Here is a 17,764-nt window from a genome sequence, read left to right as displayed (position 1 = left end):
CAAGAAGAGAGCTTGTAGGTGAAAGCATTTTACAAGTTGAATTTGCCCTGGATAAGCCAGACTTGGATAATTTAGGCTTGGCTCTAACCACAATAATATCAATATTAATGGAGAAACTGGCAGAAAGTGCATATAGGTCTTTATTTCATGGCTCTGTAGTTAAAGACCTGGTGTAAATTATATTTACATATAACTTACTATGAGATTCTGGCTCCCTTACATGCTCAGTTTTTAAATGATCACAAGTAAGCTGACAGAGATTTATTTAAATCCTGTCTTTGAATTTTAGGAGACACTCTTGATAATATAAAGCACTGTTTAAGACGTGGTGTTAGGACAAAAGCCCACAATTCTCTAAAAGTGAATTACCTATCGCAGTATTGCAAATGCCACAACTCAAGAGAAGTGTGGGATCATAAACATGTTCTTTTGCGAAGGCCTCTTAATTCTTCAATAGTTTCTGAACCAGCAATTTCGTTATTTGCATTTCAAAACACAATTGTAACAATACAATAGAAATTCCTGCAGGTCTGAATCTGCTATAGGAAAGGCTTTGTAAGCCTCAGCAATGGTTAGCTTAGCAGTGCAAACAGTTTCTTGACCCCAGGGACTTTTACTCTCAAAAGTAAAACGGTATCCCATAGATATGCACCATTCTGATGAAAATCAGTCCCCTGTCATCTCACAATTTAGCAGCTTTGGGAGTCTTTTCTAACCTAAAGATTTAAGAGCAAGCTGTTGAGGAAATGTACTATACCTTCACACTGTCTGTTTTTCATGTTTCTCTGAAATCCAGGCTTACAGCGACAGAAAACAGATGTTTTTATTTGATTACAATATGCATCATCTCCACATGGATTCACATTATCTTCACAGGTATATTCAGCGGGAGCTAGGATTTAAAAATATGATCAAAACTGATATAATTCTAATTCCTGAGTGGGAGTTTACTATTTTTCTTAATTTGAAATTACATTTATTATTCCATAGATAACTCTTTTTGAATTTATAAGGTTATGGTCTTCTCCCCATATAAGCCCTCATTTCTTATAAAGGTATAGAAGCAGATAAAAACCAAAATCAATTACATTAGGGATAGTTTAGACCAAGCTGCCAACAGCTGATATTTACAGCTGTGATTGAGCTATACTACTTTCCAAAAGGAATTCGAGAATCAATGGCTCTAATGACAGTCTACCTTTAGCATGATACAATGTACAAAAGTCACATTCTTCTCTAAGAACCAAAACATTCCCTAGAAGCTACCTAGAGATGTAGGCATCTCTTGCTAACTTAAACTTAGTATTCAGGAACTCAGTCAAGGGTACTACCATGTTACTCAAGCAAGAGGTTAAATTATCAGTTCCTAAACACATACAGGGAGCAGCATTTGAGTTTGTAATATGCTCCAAAGGACATGGACTGCAATACAAGTTAGGACAGACTATGTGTTATTTGTAGTTTCCAGCATGGTAGTTGCAACTTCATTGCTTTATCTCCAATTCAGGAAAATATTTTAGAGTGCAAATAAAAGAGAGGGACATTATTATAGGGGTAACATTGAATTAGCCCTGTTTTACTTAAATCTAATTACATGAGAAATATGAAAACCTTAATTATCAGAAATATAATGTTAATTCCCACTGATTCTTGACTATTTTGTAATTAATTAAAATACACCAGTGGAATTATATACACCACGATTGAGATATACATGGCCATATCCTGGTGGATACTGCTTCAACATCCAGTGAGGAACAACTTACGTATAAATGAGAACAAAATAAAAGACTCAAGAATTGGAACTATTTTGTGACTTTTACAAGCAATATGAATTTAAGGTCATAAGTTTAATTAGTTTTCCCAATATGGAAAAATCAGATATCAAACATTAAACACAGAATTATTCACAATCAAGGTCTCATAACTTAAGTATCATAGCACTCTAACTGAATAAAATAATGATGTCATCTTTGAGAATGACTCAGCAATGGATTAAGATTTTAAGACATTAAACAAATTATTAAGACCTTTACCATCATTCAAATGAATGTCACTGTTTGTAAAATTCAGAAACTATTAAGTTTATATTTTATAAATAAAATATTAAGGAATATGGATTTCTTTGCTGATATCAAGGTCTGTATTTGGATAAAGTTTCAGCTTTAACAAATATACTCATTGTAAAATCAACCTTTCCTACCTCATACTTTAAATTAATTAAAATGATATTCTAAGGTTACTTTGGCAAAGGCCTAAAGACAAGTATTACTTAAGCACATTTGGAAGAGCAGTCTTTTCTCACAGCAGTAAAGAAAATTTTAGTCATGTTGAAGCAGAAATTGAACTTGTGTGTTGCTGCATTTTAACAGGAAACAAACTCACTTATTCTGCAGGCTTGTTCGTCTGAACCATCTCCACAGTCATCAAGCTGATCGCACTGGAGGTCCATAGGGATACATTTTTTATTACTGCAAGCAAACTCATCTTTTTTACAAGGTCTTGCTTTATATGTAAGCTTACCTATAGAGTTATTTAAAAAATAATCAGCGCTTCACAGAATCAAAACAAATTTACTGAGTCTATAACAGCTTCAAATTTTGCTAAACACTATGAAAAACATAGATCCATAATCCTTTATTTGAAGCTCTTGGGGCTAAATGCAAAAAACATTCTGAAATTTTTGATTCTTAGAAAAATAACACTGTATTTACCCTATAATAAATAACACTATATTTCCACAGGAAAATTTTTGAATATTCACCCTAAGTGAGATTTTTTTAAAAAAAGTAATATAAACTACTTCAGACCAGTTCAAGTCAGGGTCTGTCACCAAATGGTTTTGCTGCATATTTTAGTAAAGCTTTTGGTTTTTTGAGTTTTAATTTCTGAATTGTGAAGAAGGGACTGTGTACGCATACATACAATCTATATAAACACTTTTCCCCCAAGAAGTTGTTTAACAGAATATTTTAAACCACTATATTGTTTCTCTCATGCAGTACTTTCTAGAATAAAGTACCTATAACCAATGGAGAGTTACAGACCTGGAGGGAGCGGATAAAGTTGCACAGCTCTACTATGCAAATCAAATGTTAGTGGATTATCTTCATACCCTGTATGAAGAATATTGAAAATATTTTTTTTTAATTTTTTAAGCCCTAAAATCATTATATTATCTGTAGCTGCCACTGAATCAATTATTTCACATTAAAAAGATTTACCACCACAGGGATCTTCATCTGAGTTGTCCCCACAGTCATCAACCCCATTGCACATTTGCTCAGGCTGCAGGCATATTCTGTTATTTCTGCATCTGTGCGGTCTTGTGGGTGGGCAAAGAAATTTTTCTGAAAAAAAAGAAAAACAAAGCAGCTCCTTTGGGTACACTGACTTATGAAGAATGATCCTTCTTTTGTCTTCCTTTTATTTTCTTCCTTTTCAAATCCATAATCTATCTTTTCTGAATATCTTTTGTTGTGGGAAGTGCTTACATGTAGATACTAGAAAAATGTGTGATAATAGAAGGTATGATCCTATTTATATTAACAACAGAAAAGAGTGCACAGCTGAAATGTTGAATGAAGTAAGAAAAAAAGCCAAACATCATGGTTTTATTTCCAAATGCTTTATCTTAGCTGACTTCCCTTAGTGTACCAAATTAATTTATGCCTATGGTTTATACAATATGGCAGGACACAGCTATCTGAAAGAGCAATTTCACACAGAATAGAGCTTGAGCAAGCATATGTTATGGATCCAAAGTTGAAAATAGGTCATTCGGCAAAAAAAAAAAAAAAATTCCCAACAACACTATAACTGTGTTTCTTACTCTCTGTCTCCATAAACAAATGGGCCGATATGTATTTAAGGCAAATAAGTTGATCTTATTTATTTTTAATGTGTGTGTGTGTGTGTGTGTGTGTGTGTGTGTGTGTGTGTATGAGACTTAAATAAACAATTAAAGCCAGGGAATTTTACACTTGTCCTTTCCATCACTATCGAATCTGAAGACTTCTACCCCTAAAGTAGGAAACATCTCTAATGTCTTCCCAATCTCATATGTGGAATACTGCACGGTTCTATCATTGGTCCCCTGATGTTCTCACTCTTGAATTCTCTGCTTAGATATTCTCACTCATTCTCATGGATTTACTTGACACTATATTCTGAAGACTTTCAATTTGCTATCTAATTCTAGCATCTCATAGTTAATTATAGGACGTTCCCTTGGGAATTTAAAATTCAACAAGTTCAAAGCTCAATTCTTCATCATCTTCCCTTGACCTCCTTCTCCTCAAACAAGCTCTGTCTTATTTCCACAGTTCAGTTTGTGGCACATAATAGCCACAAGTTTGGTATTATTCTAAATGCATCCTCTCACTATGCTTCAACTCTTATTAGTCAACAAATGCAGTTGGTATTGTCCCAAATTTGCCTTCTTATCTCCAAGCATACCAGTTACAACTCCAACAGCTCAGCTATTTATTATTTCTTACAGAGTTGACTGTCGTAGAATCCTTAATGTCTCAGTTTCATTGCCCAACCGAAAATCCTCCCAAAGCCACCAGAACAGCAATCTGATAATTTCTTCCATAGCTATTCATCACTTCCAGAATAAAATTTAAGATACTTTACATGGCATAATAGACTTATCATTATCTTGTCCATGCCACTCCTACAGATTCATCCCTTGTCACTCTTTATTAGCTCCTTAAATATGCCATATTCCTTCTTGCCACCTTCCTTGTTTTAATTAAAATCTGTTTTTCACTCTAACCAGAGTTCCTCCTCTTCAGGTTTTTTAGGAATGTCTCTTAAATTGCTCAAACCTCATGTTATCTCATATTTGAAGACATCATAATTTCCTACTATGGCTTCCAGAACTGTGCTACTATATATTCATATTCTATTTTTTAAAATAAACTAAAAACAAAAACTGTTATTTTGAGGGCCAGGCATTTGGTTGTATTTTTTTCTTATCTCTATTTTCTCATTAACCTTATAAACATCACCCCCTCCCCAATTCACTGAAGACTGTAGCACCATCCCTCACAGCTATTTCTCTCCATCTAAATTATTCCAGCATCCTAGGTGACATCAACATCCATATGAGCAAACTAGCCAGTAACTGCACCTCTTAACTTCCTGATTTTCTCATACCCAATGTCCTTTTACTCTAATCCACCTAGGCCACCCATTCTTCTAGAAGGCTGTGGGCATGGGTGGATTTCAACAAATTTATCTTCTTAATTCAGCCAATGACAGTTCCTGCTGCCCGCAGATAAGAAACACTGACACAGCCGGATTTGTTATTTCCTCCAATTGCTTCATTTACAAAGTGACTAATTTTAAAAGTCTGAACAAATTCTGACAACAATCTCCAATTAGCTAACTTTTTAATTCAACCAGTCTCATTAAAGATACTTTTTCAATCTTACCTGAAACTTTAGCCCATTGATACGTCTAACTCTTCCTTATTTACCATTGCCTTTTTTCTCTTTACTTCCCTTTCTGTTGACATTAGATTCCACATTCCATTTTTAATTTACTTATTTGATATTTATTGATAACCTTTATATGTTGGACATTTTTCTAAGTACTTTTAGAAAATCACTTGTGTCCAAATAATCTGGATTCTCTGGCCTTTTGCTTTTTTCATCTTAATTATGAGAATCCCAAACTTAGATGAATGAAACCATCTGCTATCCCAATGTCTGCATCTGGGAAGCCCAGGAATGTTGCAGATGACCATACTGCAAGACCAACTGATATCACAAATATGAATATTTATCAATGCCAGGTAGGCCCTGAACACTACTTGGAAATCATTCATTTATATCTATATATTTATATCTATCTATATATAATGTCACTCTTACCCTTTGCAGTAATGATTCAAATCTGCATTCCTTTTGAATCTCCCTACCACACCAACCTTTCACATTCTATATATGAACATGCTTCCTTACTATACATAAAAAAGTGGAAATTAAAAGATTAAAAAAATGTCATTATATCATTAAATATGTGTACATTCACCTGCATCTGCATATAGTCTATCAACTCATTTCAAGGGGTCACTACCCTTATCTAAAACTGATTTTTTCACTTGCTCTGAAGCTTAATTTCCCCTGCTTCTTCAGGAACTATCCCATCTTTCTTGAAACATTTTATTACCTTCGTATTTCTCTTGTTATACTTCCTTTTTCTTTTTGCTTATCCTTTTGTTATCACTCACCTGAGTCTCTTCTGGCTGTTCATATTTATCTAGATGGTGGTGGCCCTCAATATTCTACCCTAATCCCCCCCTTTTATGTTTTACTCCCTCCCAGCCTAAATCTTACAAATTCCATAGTATTTACTACTACATTTTATGCTGACTCTCAAATTTATATTTCTAGACCAGCTCTTTAAGCTCTAGAACCAAACATCTAGCACCTACTTGAAATCAGTACTTGAATGTCTTCTCAGATGCATCTCAAGCCAGACTTCTAATCTTTACTTGCAAAACTGTTCCTTTTCCTGTGTTCCCCATCTATTCAAATGTGCAAGCGAAAACAGCCTACAAATTATACCGGGCAACTTCCTGTCTCTTGCCTCCTATAACTACTCCATTATTTAATCCAATTCATTTTGCTTTATAAATCACATTCAAACTGTGTATACTTTGCCATCATGGTCTGTCATTATCTTAATCCAAGCTACCCACATAGCTTGCCTTGAGCTCTGCAATTGTCTTAACTATTCTTGCCTATTTCTATCCAGTATTTGTGAAATATAAATATGACTATGTGCCTCCTCTATTTTAAATTCTATAGTACTTTTAATTGCTTTCAGGCTAAATCTAAAAATCCCTATCTAGACTCACATGTTTCCATGTATCTCTCCTGTCTCTTCAGTTTCATCCATTATCTATCTTGCTCTGTATTCTCCAAGCACACATGTCTTTCAGCTTCTCTAGTAAACTATGGTTCGCTCTACCTCAGGGCCTTTCTACATCTTGTTTCCTTTGCCTAAAATGTTGTGTCATCCACTCTCACTCCATCCCTTTCACCTACCTGGCAGCTATAAATTTCTCAGACTCAAACTCAAATGTTACTTCTTATAATCCAAGATTGAGTAAAATCCTTCTGTTCTATATTTTTATAACTTATTATACTTTTTCTTCATTGCATGTTCATAGTTAATAACTGTATATATTTGTGATCATTAATATCCCTCTTCCACTAGACTCTCAGCTCTGTGAAGTCTGGGTCCATATCTGTTTCTCTCATCATTATATCACCACAAATAATCAGTCTCTAGCTTAACAAATATTTATTAAATGAATGAATGATACTTTTCCCCACACTGTTCTCTATGCCTATGGTGACTTTTAGCCTAGATCTTTCAAAATTGTAGCTTTCTGAATTCCCCTTCAGGCAGAGTTCATCTTATCCCTCTCTGCCTTGTCTTTACTTAATTCTACTACAGCTTAAATATAATTTATGGAAATTATTATTTTCCAACCAGAATAAGATCTCCTTGTCAAAGAGAACCATGTTCTGTTCAGGTTTTTTTTTATCCCAATTACTTAGCACAGTCTCCAGAACATCATAGCTTGACTCAGTGTTGATACTGATGACTGAGGGGAATGCAAAAATATTCACAGAATTAAGCTGGATGTATTTTACAAGTTTTCCAGCAGCTATGCAGCATGTCCCTGAGAATCACTTCCTGGCCCTTGAAGTGGTTCTGGGGAGGGGGGTGACTCTGGAGCCCCATGTGGTTAATTAGTTTCCAAACATTTCCTATTACACTCAATAGTTTTGTGTTGAAGTGGAATAGAGAATAGAAGAAAAAAACATAGTTTATAAAAATAATAGGTTTTGGCTTGATACTGGTAAACTCATATTTTTTCAACTATTATGATTCAGAAACAATACTATCTCTGGTCATTCTCTAGAGTTCACTTTGTAAGATTATGTAGAAGAACTGAAATTGAAATTTAGTTATATCACTTATCAGTTGTACCTACAGAGATCAATTCTCTAACTACTGTCTTTTTCAAATTTTAAAACATGTTTAAAATAAAGCTGCCTCCTTGTTTCAGATTTTTTTCTTCAACTGTAACATCTGTAGTCAATATCATCATCTATCAAAATAATTAATTTGATATACCAAATAGAACATAGAATTTAAGAACATACACTCATGCTATGCTTTCTTTAATTCACCTGATGTGCTATTTAGTCATACCCAAAGTAGTAGTATTTTTCTTTAAATTAAAAGTTAAATTACCTTTTTTGCTGAGATTAGCAAAAGAATGAGATGAAGAAAAAAAGTGTTTACCAAATACAGGAAATCATTTAATTTGGTGATCTAAAGGCGCACATTTATATGTATAGCTCGTGGTTGCATAATCACGCTTGTGACTAATGTCAGAAGTAACTTGAATTTGAAGAAGAAATAAATTTTGTTAAGATTTTCAGATTTAAATGTTAAATAACTCCTAATTGCGGTTCTCTGCCTAACATTTGTAAGATATATATATATAGATATAGATAGGTAGATAGATATAGATAGATAGATAGATAATGTCTGTGTATCTCTATGTATATTTATTTCCCTTCTCTGAATAACCACAGTCTCAGTAGTGGGTGACTTGTGGAAGTACATGATTTGATTATGCACATTTTTTCCATGCTTATCTGTCAAAAAAATTGTTTTAGCCTAAAACACCAATTGGGAATAAAGCCAAAGTCCTTATATGAACCTTACTCAATTCAAAAGGTCAACTACTCTAAATCTTCCTAGACAGGCCATAATCTATCTTTTGAATACTGCTGACATGTGCAAGTTCAGATTTAGGAGGGCTCTCTATAAAGTCATAAACTTTGAGCAGGGTTATCTCTTATTACCTGACCAAAAGCTGTATCTGTGGCTATACTTTATCTACCTAATTTGTGGTTCACCTCACCACTTCATCGATTCACGCTGGTGCACTACATCAGGAGATGAGAGTACAATCTAGAGCCACGTGAAATGCCATACCACACATGTCAGCGGCTTCGTCAGAGTTGTCTCCACAGTCATCTTCTCCATCACACACCCAGAAATGTAGTTTGCAGAGGGAATTATTGCAAAGGAACTCATCCGCTCTACATATATTTCCTCCTTTATTTTAAAACAAAAAAGAGACAGAGGGATATAGCATAATTAATTCCAGTCAGCAAAACACATATTCCTCTAATTCTCAGCTCAGTATCTAGTGTCTCATTTCCTTATTTTTTTTTCCTGTATAATACTAGGAATATAAAACGTCCAAACTTTTTTTTAAAAGGTATTCGTTTTTAACTTTTCAAAACAATCTGATATCACACTCATGTCTATCATATTTTCTTTAGAAAATATTGATCATAAGATGATAGAATCAAGTTTTCTCAAATACAAATTCCCTTCCATTTCATATCATTTCTATGTTACTGAGTGTAAAGAAACTTAGATTTTAAATAGTATTAATTTTCTTTACTAAAAATTATGCTGTTCTGAAAAGAAAAGACACTTTAAAAATTATTAGATAATTCAGTTCTATCTGGAAACTGACAGATTGAACCATTAAAAACAGAATGACCAGGAAAAAGGTTTTGCAGTCATAGAGAAACAGTTAATTTTATAACAGAAATATAAATTGGTGATGTGAGGAAATATTATTTATTCTTATAAAAATTGTGCAATAGAGTACTCTTTCTGTGCATATTTTTTAAATGTTTGCATTCTTTCTCTCTTTACAGTTAAATAGAAAGCATTAATCAACAAAACAAAACAAACAAAAGCCCAGGACCAGATGGCTTCACAGACGAATTCTATCAAACATTTAGAGAAGAGCTAACACCTATCCTTCTCAAGCTCTTCCAAAATACAGCAGAGGGAGGAACACTCCCAAACCCATTCTATGAGGCCACCATCATCCTCATACCAAAACCACACAAGGATGTCACAAAGAAAGAAAACTACAGGCCAATATCACTGACGAACATAGATGCAAAAATCCTCAACAAAATACTAGCAAACAGAATCCAACAGCACATTAAAAGGATCATACATCATGATCAAGTGGGGTTTATTCCAGGAATGCAAGGATTTTTCAATATACACAAATCAATCAACATAATACACCATATTAACAAACTGAAGGAGAAAAACCATATGATCATCTCAATAGATGCAGAGAAAGCTTTTGACAAAACTCAACACCGATTTATGATAAAAACCCTGCAGAAAGTAGGAATAGAGGGAACTTTCCTCAACATAATAAAGGCCATATATGACAAACCCACAGCAACATCGTCCTCAACAGTGAAAGACTGATATCATTTCCACTAAGATCAGGAAGAAGACAAGGTTGCCCACTCTTACCACTCTTATTCAACATAGTTTTGGAAGTTTTAGCCACAGCAATCAGAGAAGAAAAGGAAATAAAAGGAATCCAAATCGGAAAAGAAGAAGTAAAGCTGTCACTGTTTGCAGATGACATGATACTATACATAGAGAATCCTAAAGATGCTACCAGAAAACTACTAGAGCTAAACAATGAATTTGGTAAAGTAGCAGGATACAAAATTAATGCACAGAAATCTCTGGCATTTCTATACATTAATGATGAAAAATCTGAAAGTGAAATCAAGAAAACACTCCCATTTACTACTGCAACAACAAAAAATAAAATACCTAGGAATAAACCTACCTAAGGAGACAAAAGACCTGTATGCAGAAAATTATAAGACACTGATGAAAGAAATTAAAGATGATACAAATTGATGGAGAGATTACCATGTTCTTGGATTGGAAGAATCAACATTGTGAAAATCTACAGATTCAATGCAATCTACAGATTCAATGCAATCCCTATCAAACTACCACTGTCATTTTTCACACAACTAGAACAAAAAATTTCACAATTTGTATGGAAACACAAAAGACCCCGAATAGCCAAAGCAATCTTGAGAACGAAAAACGGAGCTGGAGGAATCAGGCTCCCTGACTTCAGACTATACTACACAGCTACAGTAATCAAAACAATATGGTAGTGGCACAAAAACAGAAAGATAGATCAATGGAACAGGATAGAAAGCCCAGAGGTAAACCCACGCACATATGGTCACCTTATCTTTGATAAAGGAGGCAGGAATGTACAGTGGAGAAAGGAGAGCCTCTTCAATAAGTGGTGCTGGGAAAACTGGACAGGTACCTGTAAAAGTATGAGATTAGATCACTCCCTAACACCATACACAAAAATAAACTCAGAATGGATTAAAGACCTAAATGTAAGGCCAGATACAATCAAACTCTTAGAGGAAAACATAGGCGGAACACTCTATGACATAAATCACAGCAAGATCCTTTTTGACCCACCTGCTACAGAAATGGAAATAAAAACAAAAATAAACAAATGGGACCTAATGAAACTTCAAAGCTTTTGCAGAGCAAAGGAAACCATAAAGAAGACCAAAAGACAACTCTCAGAATGGGAGAAAATATTTGCAAATGAAGCAACTGACAAAGGATTAATCTCCAAAATTTACAAGCAGCTCATGCAGCTCAATAACAAAAAAAACAAACAATCCAATCCAAAAATGGGCAGAAGACCTAAATAGACATTTCTCCGAAGAAGATATACAGACTGCCAACAAACACATGAAAGAACGCTCAACATCATTAGTCATTAGAGAAATGCAAATTGAAACTAAAATGAGATATCATCTCACACCAGTCAGAATGTCCATCATCAAAAAATCTAGAAACAATAAATGCTGGAGAGGGTGTGGAGAAAAGGGAACACTCTTGCACTGCTGGTGGGAATGTGAATTGGTACAGCCACTATGGAGGTTCCTTAAAAAACTACAAATAGAACGACCCTATGACCCAGCAATCCCACTACTGGGCATATACCCTGAGAACACCATAATTCAAAAAGAGTCATGTACCGAAATGTTCATTGCAGCTCTATTTACAATAGCCAGGAGATGGAAACAACCTAAGTGTCCATCATTGGATGAATGGATAAAGAAGATGTGGCATAGATATACAATGGAATATTATTCAGCCATAAAAAGAAACGAAACTGAGTTATTTTTAGTGAGGTGGATGGACCTAGCATCAGTCATAGAGAGTGAAATAAGTCAGAAAGGGAAAGACAAATACCGTATGCTAACACATATATATGGAATCTAAGGGAAAAAAAAAAGAAAAAAAAGGTCATGAAGAACCTAGGGGTAAGACAGGAATAAAGACACAGACCTACAAGAGAATGGACTTGAGGATATGGGGAGGGGGAAGGGTAAGCTGTGACAAAGTGAGAGAGTGTCATGGACATATATACACTACCAAACGTAAAATAGATAGCTAGTGGGAAGCAGCTGCATAGCACAGGGAGATCAGCTCGGTGGTTTGTGACTACCTAGAGGGGTGGGATAGGGAGGGTGGGAGGGAGGGAGACGCAAGAGAGAAGGGATATGGGAACATATGTATATGTATAACTGATTCACTTTGTTATAAAGCAGAAACTAACAAACCATTGTAAAGCAATTATACTCCAATAAAGATGTTAAAAAAAAAAGAATACAGGGAAGATATACAGATTGCCAACAAACACATGAAAGGATGCTCAACATCACTAATCCTTAGAAAAATGAAAATCAAAATTATAATGAGGTATCACCTCACCCCGGTCAGAATGACCATCATCAAAAAATCTACAAACAATAAATGCTGGAGAGGGTGAGGAGAAAAGGGAACCCTCTTGCACTGCTGGTGGGAATGTAAATTAATACAGCCACTATGGAGAATAGTACGGAGGTTCCTTAAAAAACTAAAAATAGAACTACCATACGATCCAGCAATCCCACTACTGGGCATATACCCTGAGGAAACCATAATTCAAAAAGAGTCATGTACCACAATGTTTACTGCAGCACTATTTACAATAGCCAGGACATGGAAACAACCTAAGTGTCCATCGACAGATGAATGGATAAAGAAGATGTGGCACATATATGCAATGGAATATTACTCAGCCATAAAAAGAAATGAAATTGAGTTATTTGTAGTGAGGTGGATAGACCTAGAGTTTGTCATACAGAGCAAAGTAAGTCAGAAAGAGAAAAATAAATACCATATTCTAACACATATATATGGAACCAAAAAAAAAAAAACCAAAAAGTTTCTGAAGAACCTAAGCGCAGGACAAGAATAAAGACACAGACGTAGAGAATGAACTTGAGGACACGGGGAGGGGGAAGGGTAAGCTGGGACGAAGTGAGAGAGTGGCATGGACATATATACACTACCAAATGTAAAACAGACAACTAGTGGGAAGCAGCCCCATAGCATAGGGAGATCAGCTCGGTGCTGTGACCACCTAGGGGGCTGGGATAGGAAGGGTGGGAGGGACACACAAGAGGGAAGGGATATGGGGATATATGTATACATATAGCTGATTCACTTTGTTATACAGCAGAAACTAAGACAACATTGTAAAGCAATTATACTCCAATAAAAATGTTAAAAAAAAAAAGAATGCAGGGACGTTCTAACTTAAAATTAAATACATCCACCACAGGCAAAGGACCCAAAGTATGAATAAACTTTAGTTGTATGTCTAGATATGTAGCAATATATAGCAGAAACAGCAATGGTTAGGGAGATAGGAACTTGCTTTGTCTTGCTTTGGAAAAGTGTATTAATTTCTATGGGGCTCAACATCTTCATATGCTACAAAAGAGGTATGGTTACGATTTATAAGTTCATATTTGTAAGGCGTACATGGGGGGAAACCACACAAAGAAACTTGATGGGAATTTAAAATTAAGATTAATAAGATTGCTCTCAGAGAATTATATTAATTTAATTATATTAATTTAAATTTCATATATTAGTATCATTTCTATATTGGTGAGATTTGATGATTGAAGGTATTAACATATTAAAAATGGATATGTTTATTAAAACAGGGAGCTGGGGAATGATAGTGCTCATCCTTGCAAGCCTAGAAAATTCCAAGAAAGAAGCATTGTTCATTTTATGTATGTACTTTGGAGAGAATAATGAGTCTAGGCTTGTGAGAGTCAATAAGCTCTTCTTGTTTTGAGTTTTGACTTGCACACTAATCTCTAGTAATTCACTTCCAGTAGCAAAGATTTAACTTAGGAAATCACAGAATCAGATTTGGGTTTTAGAATGACAACACTAGCTACAGTGAGGAAAACTTAGAAATGAAGATAGGGAGTAGTAAAGCCAAGATGCGAGGAAACAGACCAATTTGAAGAGGGCTTGCAGCAGTCCAGAAAACAACTGATGGAAACCTGATTTAGAGTAGCTACATTTGAGAGCTCTTCAAGAGGCAGAATCCTCAGGATCTGATGGCTAACTAGATGAGGGTGGTAAAGGAGAGTGAGTAGTCAAGCACAGTACTACTCAATTTTTGGTCTGTTTGGGTCATTCAGTGAATGTTGGTGTCATTCAATAAATAAAAGATCACATTAGAAGGATCAGGTTTAGTGGAAATAATGACACAATTCATTTAGGTTACTGGTAAGACAATCATGTGGTGATACTTAGCAGGCTAGTGGATAAATGTGTCTGAAATATGGGATAGGTTTCTGAGGTGTAAATGTAGAGTCGGGAATGATCAGAATACAGTTATTATTTGAAATTTAGAAGAGAACACAGAGAAAATCAGCGTTTAACGTTTGAATAGATAAAGAGGAATCTAGCAAAGAGACTGAGAAGAAGTAGCCAGAGTGGTTGGAGAAATACCTGAAAACTTTTCTAACAAGAAGTTAATAGCACATTTAAATGATGCTAAGAGAGTAGCTTTAGTGAAAGTGGTGGTGGGTTTAGTGAAATGTTTGTAGTTCGTTATTATAGATGAAGAATTTGTAGTCTAGAAGTTTACCCTTAAAGGGGAGGAAGAAAAGAGGAAGTTAAGGAATTCAGTAGACAAGGTAATGTTGAGGATACAGAAGACAGAAAAGGTAATTCAGATAGAGTTCCTTGAGAATCAAGAAAGTGTGAAGGATTTGAGATCTAAAGCAAAATAAAAGGATTATCCTTAGGCTGGAAGACAAGTCTTCCATTTCAAGAGAAAGGAAGGAGGAAATGCTAGGCACAGCTATATGTAGCTTAGTTAATTTTGTGTCTAGATGTTGAAAAAAGCTCATGATTTTTACTATTGCTGTGAGGTGGAATGTGAGAAAATAAATCAACTTTTTAAAAACCAGATATGGTTAACTGTAGAGAGAGATGATTAAAAACATATAGGTAGATTGCTTAGAATCTTGAGTGGTAGTTGATGCTGAGGCCAGGAATTTATAGTGATACCATTCAGAACGGGTCTAAGTTTTCCTGCAAAAATGCTTAACAGAACTGGTGCAGCTTAAATTGACACCTCTGAGCACTAACAAACTAAGACACAGAAAAAGGCAGGTCCTTGGTTGAGTGCAGCAAGGTGAATGTCACCATGTGAGACTTCTGACAGTACAATATCTGGCATTGGGATGCCCTTTTCTTTCAAACATCTGCAATGTTCAACTCTAAAAATGCCCTGATTTTTAAAATAATCTCAATTATCAAAATCAATGCAAGAAAATATATTACCATTTAGGAACTCTGAAAACAAAAAGATATAACATGAACAGCCTTTAGTGTTAAAGATATGAATATTGGTTTGAGGTGAGCTTTGGCTTAATTCAATATCAAAATCCATAGAATATGAAATAGAGTTGTATTCTTTCAGAATATTCTAATGACTAAATCTCATCGCATGTTCCATTCTAAAATGGACTAAATTCAAACAGAATTTGTGAACTCTTGACATCCTCTGATTATTTAAAAAAAACTCTATTTGTAGCACATCAGTCTTGTTAAAAGGAAAAAAAATGAGTTTCCAAAGGTATTGCATTACATAACATTATCATTTTCCCCATAAGAGTGTGGGACATGGGACTTGCCTGGCAGCCCAGTGGTTAAGACTCCAGGCTTCCACTGCAGGGGACACAGGTTCAATCCCTGATGGAGGAACCAAGATCCTGCATGCCACACAGTGTGGCCAAAAATAAATAAATAAATAAAACAAAAAAAAAAGTGTTGGACATGCCACTATTTTTATTAAGAAGAAGGGAAATATAAATGAAATCATAATTGTAGCAGAAAGGCAAAGGTTTTATGATAACCTACGAAAGGTTTCCTATTGTACTAGGAAGAATTTGCATTGCAAAAAATGCATTGGGGGGGTGGGGGGTTTCCAAGACATCTTAACTTAACAAGCTTATTTTGAAATGGCATGAAGCACACATAAACAATTAAAAACAGGTATAATTTAAAGAGATTAGCTGGATTAAAATCCCAGTTTCCTAGTCATGTTCTTAATCAGCTCAATGGGAGGTTATTAGAAAAATAGATAAGTATATATTAACAACAACCTATGTCTAAATATAACTTAGCTCTTGGCAGTTTCATAGAAATTTGGACAAGTGAAACATCACAGAAAATAATCATCTAGAGTTCTCATCTTTATTTGGGTTGAGATAAGCTTAAATATATAATATTTTATAATTTCTATAATAATATACACATTTGAGCTGATAATTACTAAAAAGAATAACTATCTTTTCCAACAAAATTGCTATAAAGTTTGAAAGCTCAGGCCAAAACAAACACCAAGTTTCCTTAAGGCAACATGGTTTACCTTTAAAAATGTGACTGCTGGGCTTCCCTCATAGCGCAGTGGTTAAGAATCTGCCTGCCAATGCAGGGGACATGGGTTCGAGCCCTGGTCCGGGAAGATGCCACATTCCATGGAGCAACTAAGCCCGTGTGCCACAATTACTGAGCCCGTGCGCCACGACTCGTGAAGCCCTTGCGCCTAGCGCCTGTGTTCCGCAATAAGAGAAGCCACCACAATGAGAAGCCCGCACACTGCAACGAAGAGTAGCCCCCGCTCGCCGCAACTAGAGAAAGCCCTCATGCAGCAACGAAGACCCAATGCAACAAAAAATAAATAAATAAATTTATTTTAAAAAAAAGTGAATGCTGCTTTTAATTCCATAGTATTTGGGATTTCAGTCCTTTTAAAGTAAACCAGTAAAATTGATTCACATTGAAAATGTTCCATGTTTATCCTACAGCTCTCTTATCTTCCAGCCCCCAGCACTTAGCCCCTGTTAGCTCACGTGTCCAGATTTGAGATGAATGGAAGTAACATTTAATAGAAGAAATGTTTATTCTGGCATTTTATCTCCTCAGTGCCTTGAATTGCTTTTTCCCAATACCTAAACAACTTCCTGGAAGCAAATCAAATACTAGAAATCTGAACTTGGTCATGCCTTATGGTACATCCATACAGGATCAAACACTTTAACCAACAAGGTATTCCATTGGAATTTAATTACCTAGCAGCAAAGGAACCCAAGAAATGTTAGAAGCAGAAATAGGGAGGGTAGGGGAGCTTTGACATATTTCTAAATGGTGGAATTAAAAGCTCTCAACTCTCTTTTTATTCAGTAAGCTTAAACATTTAATAGTCATTTTAAATCTGAAAGTTATCTCAGATTTCAAATACTATAATGTTCAGTTTTTTACTTTAATGTTTGATTTTTTTTAACTGGAATCCTTTGTTCAAACACATTTTTTTATGAAATCCAATATTAAAAAAGTAGCTAAATCCTAAAAGGATTGCCCACCACCACCCACCCTCCCAGGCACATACTCACTTTCCAGGTGT

The 17,764-nt window shown here is 35.1% G+C and overlaps 1 protein-coding gene across 1 annotated transcript in view; it reads right to left on the bottom strand.

The window, feature by feature from the left end:
• The window catches only part of LRP1B (LDL receptor related protein 1B), a 1,820,879-nt gene that overhangs the window by 132,831 nt on the left and 1,670,284 nt on the right, over positions 1-17,764 (bottom strand). Inside the window, exons 72-75 of the mRNA XM_029226108.1 lie at positions 9,037-9,159; positions 3,225-3,350; positions 2,386-2,523; positions 758-892 (exon numbers count right to left, since the gene is read on the bottom strand). Of these exons, the coding sequence (XP_029081941.1) occupies positions 758-892; positions 2,386-2,523; positions 3,225-3,350; positions 9,037-9,159 (522 nt within the window). The remainder of the gene's footprint in view (positions 1-757; positions 893-2,385; positions 2,524-3,224; positions 3,351-9,036; positions 9,160-17,764) is intronic.

This window comes from Monodon monoceros, unplaced genomic scaffold (genome assembly GCF_005190385.1).
Source record: "Monodon monoceros isolate NGI ecotype Baffin Bay Population unplaced genomic scaffold, NGI_Narwhal_1 Super_Scaffold_16, whole genome shotgun sequence".
NCBI lineage: Eukaryota > Metazoa > Chordata > Mammalia > Artiodactyla > Monodontidae > Monodon > Monodon monoceros.
The sequence above is the reverse complement of the archived record's forward strand: the minus strand, read 5'-3'. Positions and strand labels throughout refer to the sequence as shown.